The 9,893-nt window shown below is 56.3% G+C and overlaps 1 protein-coding gene across 1 annotated transcript; it reads right to left on the reverse strand.

Moving 5' to 3' along the window:
• Positions 1-5,252: 5,252 nt before the first annotated feature.
• Ptgir (prostaglandin I2 receptor) lies at positions 5,253-8,913 on the reverse strand. The gene is made up of 2 exons (XM_048329813.1): positions 7,673-8,913; positions 5,253-6,443 (listed from the first exon to the last, which is right to left on the reverse strand). Exons 1-2 carry the CDS (start codon positions 8,438-8,440, stop codon positions 6,057-6,059), a joined length of 1,155 nt encoding a protein of 384 aa, XP_048185770.1. The 5' UTR covers positions 8,441-8,913; the 3' UTR covers positions 5,253-6,056.
• Positions 8,914-9,893: the final 980 nt, after the last annotated feature.

Here is a 9,893-nt window from a genome sequence, read left to right on the forward strand (position 1 = left end):
CCTATGTGCTGTGCCAGCCCTGGGTGGGCAGCGTAGTGTAGCAGGTAGACTGGCCCCTGGTGGCCTGGTGCAGATGGCCTGGGTGGACCCTGGTGCCCCTGCACAGAAGTAGGTGTGTGCCTCTGGAGAGCCACGGATGCTAGACAGGAGGATGCTGCTGTGCTCCCTGAGTGCTCCCAGCACCACTGAGCCCGCCCAGCAGCAGTCATTGGGCTGGTTGACATGAGGAGAGAGGGTCGGATGGCCATGCAGGCGAGGCCACGCCATCTTGGAAGTGACTCCATGCCTTCTGTGGCTACTGAGTCAAACCTCAGCTCTACATGGCATGGCAAGGCCCTGAGGGCCTTTCACCGCCTCCACTGCCTGTTCCTGTTTTCCCCCTTTGGCGCTCTGTGTGGGAAGACTTTTACTCCCAGACAGGCCCAGGCATTAAATAATCATGACTTCCCTTTCCCATTTTTTATTAATCAAAGACACCAGCACTGAGCTTCTAATGGCCCCGGGGCAGGCAGGCTGCGCAAATTCCCCAGTGAGAGTCACTGCCAGTCCTAGCTCAGTGCTGCTGGACCAGCCAGACCTGGTCCTGAGCAGGTGACTAAACACGGGGGCTCCCAGGTGAGGCCCAGGCTCCCCTCACTTCCCTGGGGTCAGGGGGCAGCCCCCACGCCAGTGCCAGCCACTTCCAGGTGTCATTCCCAGCATGACCAGAAGGTGGAGCCAGGTGGACAGCCATCACCCTAACTGCTCTGCCATGTAGGGAGTGGCCAGGTTATTTCATTTCATTTTTTGCCAGTTGCTGCTGGGGGATTGGACCCAAAGGACCTTGCATGCTAGACACATGCTCTGCCACTGAGGTGTTTTTTATTATTTTCTTTTGTATTAAAAAAAATCAGGGGGCTGGGAATGTGACAGTGGCTGAGTGCTTGCCTTACATGTACAAAGCCCTGGGCTCAATTCCTCAGTACCAAATACACAGACAAAGCCGGGAGTGGCACTGTGGCTCAAGTGGTAGAGTGCTGGCCTTGAACAAAAAGAAGCCAGGGACAGTGCTCAGGCCCCGAGTCCAAGCCCCAGAACTGGGGTTTAGGTGCAGGGCTTAATGCTTGCTAGGCTGGCACCCTATCACCAAGTCATGTCCACAGCCCTTTATCTTTTTTTTTTTGCCAGTCCTGGGGCTTGGACTCAGGGCCTGAGCACTGTCGCTGGCTTCTTTTTGCTCAAGGCTAGCACTCTGCCACTTGAGCCACAGCGCCACTTCTGGCCATTGTCTGTATATGTGGTGCTGGGGAATTGAACCCAGGGCCTCATGTATTCGAGGCAAGCACTCTTGCCACTAGGCCATATCCCCAGCACCCCACAGCCCTTTATCTTTAGCTCATCTTTTCTTTCTCTTTCCTTCCCTCCTCCTCCTCCTCCTCCTCCTTTTTTTTTTTTTTTTGTGTGTGTCTTTTCTTTTTTGGTACTGGGGATAGAACCCAGGACATTGCACACTTGCTAGGTGAGCACTTTGCCACTGAGCTACATCCCAGCCCTTAGTTTACTTTTCAAATATTTTTGCCCAGGGCTGGCCTCAGCCCAGCTGTGATGTCAGTCACCTACCACCTTGCCCAGAATATTGGCTAAATTGGGGAAGCGGTCAGTAACTTTTCACTTGCACTGGCCTCCACCTCTGATCCTCTTTACCTTGCCTCCCAGGGAGCTGGGAATTACAAGTGTAAACCACTATGATTGGCTTATGGGTGTGTTTGACCCATCTGTGGGTCAGATTGGAGCTAGGAAGGCAAGTGAATAAAGTCTCTCCCTGACCCCCACAACAGACTACATACAGCAAGTGGCTGGCATTTGTTTCCCTGATCTGTGTACAGCTTGTAAGGGCTGTGTTGGAGCCGCTGACTGTAACACATACTGATGTGATTATCCAATTGTTGCTGGAGTGGCTGGTAAGCAGCGGGGGACCAGGGCTGCAGCCGCAGCTGCCCGCTATCCCAGCCACGCAGGGCAGCTTTGCGTGCATAGCGCTGTCAAGAGAAGGATGATGAATTCACAGAGGCCAAAGAAGGAAGCTAGGCGGGCCACCCTCCCCCCAAGAAGCCTTCCCACCCACCTCCTGGGCTCCCCAACCCTGGTTCTCTTCCCTAACCCCCTCCACACTGACTAGGGATTGTGCCCAGGGGTTGTTCTGTCTTTCTGTCTCTCTGTCTCTCTGTCTGTCTGTCTGTCTGTCTGTCTCTCTCTCTCTCTCTCTATCTCTCTCTCTCTCTCTCTGTGTCATGAGGCTTGAACTCTGGGCCTGGCGCTGTCCCTGAGCTCTTTTGCTCAAGGCTAGCGCTTTCTACCACTTGAGCCACAGCGCCACTTCCAGTTTTCTGGTGGTTAATTGGAGATAAGAGTCTCACCGGCTTTCCATGCTGGCTTTGAACCACGATCCTCAGATCTCAGCCTCAGCTAGGATTACAGATGTGAGCAACTGGCACCTAGCATGCCCAGGGCTTTTGTCACGACTACATCCCCAACTATTTGTATTGTTTAAGCAAAGATCACACTACCTTTGTCTAGGCTGGCCAGGAACACTTGATCATCCTCCTCCCACTTCCCATGTAGCTGGGATTACAGGAGTGCACTGCCCACCCTGCTGAACAAAGGGCTTCTTTTGACTGATGAAAGCTGTTCCAGAGATAAGCAAAGAGGAGGCAGGTGTGGTTGGCCTGGCCAGCAGGGGGCGCTCATCCAGGTCCATCAGGGTGACCGTCTGGGTCTGGGCTGAGCAGTGGGACAGGGGGCCTGGTTTTTTGTTTTTTTTGTTTTTTTTTTTTGGCCAGTCCTGGGCCTTGGACTCAGGGCCTGAGCACTGTCCCTGGCTTCTTCCCGCTCAAGGCTAGCACTCCGCCTCTTGAGCCACAGCGCCGCTTCTGGCCGTTTTTCTGTATATGTGGTGCTGGGGAATCGAACCTAGGGCCTCGTGTATCCGAGGCAGGCGCTCTTGCCAGTAGGCTATATCCCCAGCCCCAGGGGGCCCGGTTTTTAATTTAATTAATTTATTTTTTGCCAGTCCTGGGCCTTGGACTCAGGGGCTGAGCACTGTCACTGGCTTCTTTTTGCTCAAGGCTAGCACTCTGCCACTTGAGCCACAGCGCCACTTCTGGCCGTTTTCTATATATGTGGTGCTGTGGAATTGAACCCAGGGTTTCATGTATACGAGGCAAGCACTCTTGCCACTAGGCCATATCCCCAGCCCAGGGCCCGGTTTTTAAGAGTCAGTAGAAAACCAGCTTTCTCGCCCGCCCCTCGCCACCCTAGCCTTCATCCCAAAGGATGACTCTGTGGGGTCTCACATGAAACTGATCCACCTTTAGAGATGACACAGAAAGGAGGAGGCCCTGCCCCACCCTTCACCGTCCTTGCTGGTGGGGAGCCTTTGGGCGGTGTCTTCCTGCTGAGGCCCCGCCAGGTTCATTCTGATGCCTCCTGACTTGGGTTTCTTGTGCTGGTACTGGGGCCTGAACTCAGGACCTCACACTCTTTTTTTTTTTTTTTTGGCCAGTCCTGGGCCTTGGACTCAGGGCCTGAGCACTGTCCCTGGCTTCTTCCCGCTCAAGGCTAGCACTCTGCCACCTGAGCCACAGCGCCCCTTCTGGCCGTTTTCCATATATGTGGTGCTGGGGAACTGAACTGAGAGCCTCATGTGTAGGAGGCAAGCACTCTTGCCACTAGGCCATATTCCCAGCCAGGGCTCACACTCTTAACTTAGCTTTTTTGCTCAAGGCTCATATTCTATCACTTGAGCCACAGCTCTACTTCCAGCTCTTTGACTGGTTAATTGGGAATAAGTGTCTCATGGGCCTTTCTGCCTGGGCAATCTTGGAACTGCGCTCCCCAGATCTCAGTCTCCTGAGTAGCTGGGACTATGGGAGCCACCTAGTGTGCAGCTGTTGGTTGTTTTAAGACAGGGTCTCACCATAGAACCCAGGCTGGTCTCAAACTCATGATCTTTCTTGCCTCTGCTTTCCAAGTTCTGGGATTAAGGTCTGGCTGACTTTCTATTCTTTTTTTTTTGGCCAGTCCTGGGCCTTGGACTCAGGGCCTGAGCACTGTCCCTGGCTTCTTCCCGCTCAAGGCTAGCACTCTGCCACTTGATCCACAGCGCCACTTCTGGCCGTTTTCTGTATATGTGGTGCTGGGGAATCGAACCTAGGGCCTCGTGTATCCGAGGCAGGCACTCTTGCCACTAGGCTATATCCCCAGCCCCACTGACTTTCTATTCTTAAGTTCAACCAGTACGTCATCATTCAGTCATGACTGCTTTTGAAGTTATGGAATGCTTACATTCATTTTATTTTCCATGTGACACGTTTATTTATTTATTTATTTATTTATTTATTTATTTATTTATTTATTTATTATTGTAAGATTCCTATGACATCGAAGCTATCATCTTAACCAGTTCCAAGTACAACATCCATGGTATTTTATACAATGACATGGTGGCACCCTCCTGACCTATTTTATTCCCCCCAAGAGAACTCCTGAATGACTAGCTGGTTACCTCAACCCCTTGTTGTTTCTGACCATCACCTGAGAATAAAAACAGAGAATGGAAACAGAGAACACTCAAAACTGCTGCGCCAAGCCTTGCTTGCCTAGACTACATCAGCTGCCAGCTGGGGCCGTAAGAACCATGGCATTGCTTTGCCAGTGGCTTAATCAGTTTCCGCAGCCCTGTGGCTAAGCACTGGGTTATGACCCAAAGCACATCAGGTACAGAAAGGCGATGTGGCTCCAGCCAGCTGGGGCTGGAAGCAAAGGAAGCAGGCCCCAGCCTGTTCCACCATTCCCACTCTGAGCCTCCCTTCCAGCCGCTCTGGGAAGGCTGATGAGAGGCCACTGAATGGAGGGGGGAAGGGAGCAGGCCTCCCCTGCCCCTCCCCAACCACAGCAACTCACTTCCTTTCCAATGGGTCAGCCCATTCCCAGACACCCCGAATTCCCTGCCCCAGAGGGGCTTGGGAAAGGCTGGAAATCCCCTCCCCCTGTGGGGTCCAGGACAGAGCTGACTTGTCTGTAACTCTGAGTTCTGACTGAGTGTGTAAATGGCAGGCAGGCAGGCAGGCAGGCAGGCAGACAGGAAGGAAGGAAGGAAGGAAGGAAGGAAGGAAGGAAGGAAGGAAGGAAGGAAGGAAGGAAGGAAGGAAGGAATGGAGGAAGGGAGGGAGGGAGGGAGGGAGGAAAGGAGGAAGCAAAGGAGGGAAGGGGGGAGCATGCAGGCAGGCAAGAAGGAGTTTTTGTGAAGGGACAGCAGGTCAGGCTCAGTAAGGAAGCATTTATTTGTCCAGGGCCTGGACAGGGCAGGACCTGGTGTGCCTTCTTGGGCTGTCCCTGGGAACCCCACTTCTCCTACCACCAAGGTCTCCATCTTTCTCCCAGCCCCCCCCCCCTCCCGGCTCACATCCCAAGGCTCAGCCGTCCTCAGGCCTTTCCGGTAGAAAGCACAAGACCTGTGTCACATCTGATGCTGGGGCGGGAGACCCCATTCCTCCCCGTGCCCTTGGGGAGGGCACAGGCTGATGGGAAGAAGAGAGGAAGGAGTGTTCCCACAATCCCCAGCTCTCTGGGAGTGGAGAAGGGTAGCTTGGAGAGGGCAGGGCTGTCCCCTGGGGAGCTGGGGTGGGTGACTGGAACCCCCTAAATAGATGAGGCTGAGGATGAGAACCCCGACCCGAACAGACCTGAATATACAGAAGCCACTGGGCACTTTTCCATTTCTTAAATATTTACACGGGAAGATGGATGGAGAGCGGGTTGGCCGGGCCATTGGTTATTTTCAGAGATCTGTTTTCATGGGTGCCTCCTCCCCTGCCCCCCCCAACAATGGCTTCCCAGAAAGAAGAGAAAGAGCAGCTGAACACCCCTTAAATTTGGGGGAGCATCAAGGCTCTTACTTCCACAGCCTTCAGATGAATGAATCCCTGCTTTTCTGGCTCCTGGGCCCAGAACACAAGATGACAGTAGGCCTCAGGGCCAGCCCAGCCGCCGTCAGCCCAGCCGTCAGCCCACTGCAGTCAGCAGAGGGAGCAGGTGACCACTGCCTCTGCTTTAGACAGCGTCCCCACAGTGCCACTGGGTGGTGGCACAGGAGGCAGGGGGGCCCTCTGTCTCTCGCTCCAGTTGGACAGAGGCACCCAGCTTCGCTCCTTCCCATCCAGGGCATGGGGGGCCCCAGGGTCCCCCCTCTCTGAGGCAGGCCTGGAGAAGGTTGTCTGCAGCTCCGTGCGGGTGGGCTGGGCCCAGAGGCAGCAGAACCAGAGCCGGAGTCTCCGGAAGACGGCCTTGCGGAACAGAATGAACACCCAGGGGTCCAGGATGGGGTTGAAGGCGTTGAAGCGGAAGGCCAGGAGGTCCCCCATCTCACTGCTGTCTGGGGCGATGGCCTGGGTGAAGCCACGGATCTGAGGACAGGGAAGGGTGTTAAGCACCTGGAGCCCTCAGGCCTCCTGCACCCCAGCCCCCCACCTCCCCACGCAGGGCAGGGATGAGGGGTGAGTCTATCGGAAAGGAAGGAAATTGAGATAAGGTCAAAACTTAAAGATGAAGGGGGACAGAGCAGAAGGCAGGGAAAACCCCAGTAAATATCATCAGATGGTAGCGCAGGAAACAGCGGTAGGGATAAGAGGCAGCTGTCTCCCCACGTTCTGCAGCCAGGAGGATTCCAGGATTCCCTGCGTGATAGGGGCTGAGATCTCTGAGCTCCTACCCCCCAAATGACATGCACACCACTGGGTGTAGATTTTCCCAGTCTCTGAGTCATCATAAACCCCCGTCCCTCCCAAAGTTCTTGGGGTCCCCTAAATCCAGCTCAACCTCTTCATTTTACAGAAGCAGGAAGACTGAGACTGGAGTAAATGTGAGATGTGCAAAGCTGGGCATTGTGGTGCGCACTTGTAATCCCAGCAACGGGGAGACAAACGTTCGAAGCCAGCCTGGACTATGTAGGAAGATCTCATCACAAAAATAAAGAGGTAGCTGGTCTGGTGTCCCCCACTGAGGCTGCTTCAGTGGGAGGGGGTGGGAGGGGACCCTTGGGCCTTTTCCTGCCGAATGCTGGTGGAATGGCTGGGTAAGGGCCACGTGGAGGTGACCTTAAGCCACTAGCATCTGAATATGGCTGGCACAGGGCTCATAGATTGGGGATCCTGTGCTCACAGGGGAGATGGAAAGTTGGGGTGCACTTGCTGAGTGGGGATCAGGGAGTATAGAAGAGGTTGGAGGACTCAACCGGGGCAGAGGAGATTTCTCTGGAAGGTTGGGACTTTGTTAGTGGTGGACAAATCTCCTTTGAAGCCAGGCACACCTGTCATCCTAGCTACTTAGGAGGCTAAGGTCTGAGGATCGTGGTTCAAAGCCAGCCTGGGCAGAAAAGTGTGAGACTTATCTCCAGCGAACCACCCCAAAGCCAGAAATGGAGCTGTGGCTCAAGTGGCACTCAAGGCACCAGCCTTGAGTAGAGAAAAAAAAAATACCTCAGGGACAGTGCCCAGGCCATGAGTTCAAGCCTCGGGACTGATACCAAAAAAATAAAAAGCCTCCATTTCCCCATCTGTGAAATGGGTACCACCCGCATGGGCAGAGCTCGCTGTCCCTCCTTCCCCGAGGCCGGGAGCTGGGCTGGGAGACTCACCGTGAGAGGCAGAGAGCACACGGCCATGACGCCCGTCATGAGGCCCAGCAGCATGAGATGGTCCACCTCGTCCTCGCGGGCCCCCGAACTGGGCCCCAGCGAGCCCTGGTGCCGCCTCTGCTGGCGGTACATGCGGCAGAGGCTGACGGTGACGGAGCCATTGCACAGGACGATGGCGCTCACCAGCAGGGCCACCAGGCTGGCGTAGGCCAGGGAAAAAGCACAGCCGCCCAGCTCCGGTGCCCGCATGCGGATGAAGCACCAGCTGCCGGGGCAGTACTGTTGGTGCTGGCCCAGGCCCAGGAGGGGCAGGGTGCAGAAGAGGAGGCAGAAGGCGTAGATGGTGGGCAGTGCCAGGCGGGCACAGCGGGGCCCGTCCAGCTGGGCGTACAGGTAGGGGTGGCTGAGTGCCAGGCAGCGCTCCACCGCCATGGCGAAGAGGATGAGTGTGGAAGCCAGGCCGAAGAAGGTCATGGCGAAGGCGAAAGCATTGCACAGTTCCGGTCCCCCGTGGGCCAGGCCCAGCAGCGAGCTGTTGCGAGCATAGGCCACAAACACGGCCGGGCTCAGGAAGCAGGTGCCCAGCAGATCGGTCACCGCCAGCCCTGTGACCAGCACCGCGAAGGCCGATGGGTGTGACCGGCGCCGCCCGCCCAGGATGCCCAGGGCCAGCCCATTGCCCACCACGCCCGCCACGAACATCAAGGTGCTGGTGGCTGGCCCCACCGAGTCCCGCACGTACGTGAGGTTCTGGCAGGAATCGGCCATCACTAGCTGCTGCCCACCCCCCTGGCAGGAGGGTCTCGGAGGTGGGGGGGGGGGGACAGTCAGGTGCCCACCCTTGCCACAGTCTCTATGATGGCCCACATCGGTCTCTCAACCTGCAGTCCTCCATGTGCGGGGTTTGCCTGCCTGTTGTCTGTCTGTCTCCTCCTCTTTGTCCTCCCTTGTGTCTATCTGTCACCCTTCATTCTTCCCCTTGGCCTTCTCTGTCCTTTCCTCTCCCAACACCCTGAGATAAGTGTCTGTCTCTCTTACCTACCCCTGCCTGCCTTTCTCTAGCCCTCTCTCTCCTCTCCTCCCCTGCCGTTCTGCTTCCTCAGCCTGTCCGTCCGACTGTCCGTCCGTCCCTCAGTCAGTCCTGTCCGTCTGTGTCTGTCCAGTACCTCCTCTCCCCTTGCGCCTGGCGGGTGCTGAGCAGGAGCCTGCGTAGATCTGTGTCAGCTTCTCCTTCTCCTCCCCTCTCTTGCTCCCTCCCCAGCGCTCACTAGCCCCGGCTTTTTCATTTCCTCTCTCTGCCCCGCCTTCCCTCCCCCCTGTCTCCAGAGGCCCCCTTGGGCTCCCTGCCCCCTTCCCAGCCTGCACCCGGTCTTTCTCTCTGCTCAGAGCATCCATTGCCCACCCCTGTTTCCCCTCCCAGCCCTCCCCCTCCAGCCACCTGCCACCCCTCCCCACACTCAGGTCCCCACCATCCTGGCTCTAGGGCAGGGGTCTGAGTCCTGCTGCCCATCAGCCAGGCTCAGGACCTGAGCCCAAGTTCTCAAGGTTGGCCAGGAGGTGCAAGGAGGGTGTGTGTGTGTCTAGATCTATTCTGGGCGCCAAGCCCCGGGGTTAGGAGCAGGGCCCAAGGATTGAGAAATGACAGGGAAATTCCTCTGATCCACAGCCTTTTCCAGTCTCTCTGAGAGCTCTGGTCCCTTTATGCTGGTCCATTTTCCCAGTGGCTGAGGAAGGAGGCCATCTGCCTGGCCCAGCCTGGTTCCTGGGGTCCTTGCTGGAGTGCCCCGAGCCCAGAGTAGGCGTGAGGAAGCAGAGCCTGCTTGGTGTCCAGTAGCAGGGTCCACTCCGAGGACTCCACTTATTACCCAGCGCCCTGAAGGCTTTTCCACCCTGGCTGAGGCTCTTCCAGGCCCCAGGCCAAGCTTGGACGACCTTGACCTCCAGGAATAATATTTTAGCTGAGTTGAATGGCCATCCAGGGTTCCCACAGGGGTGTTCCCACCCTCCCCTGACACCCCGAGCCCTGCAGCAGGTCCCCGGGGCCCACGTGGCCAGCCCACGTGTCCTGGCTGTCAGCATGGTGGTTACTAAATGGCCAGTTCCCAGGCCGCCTCTCAGCCCATGAGGACTGGAGGGGCCCATGCAGAAACCCTTTGCTTTGGGGGCCAGAGGCTATTAAGAATCTCATTCTGTGTGACTTGTCACAATTTGGCTCCCTCTT

This window comes from Perognathus longimembris, chromosome 20, assembly GCF_023159225.1.
Source record: "Perognathus longimembris pacificus isolate PPM17 chromosome 20, ASM2315922v1, whole genome shotgun sequence".
NCBI classification, from domain to species: domain Eukaryota; kingdom Metazoa; phylum Chordata; class Mammalia; order Rodentia; family Heteromyidae; genus Perognathus; species Perognathus longimembris.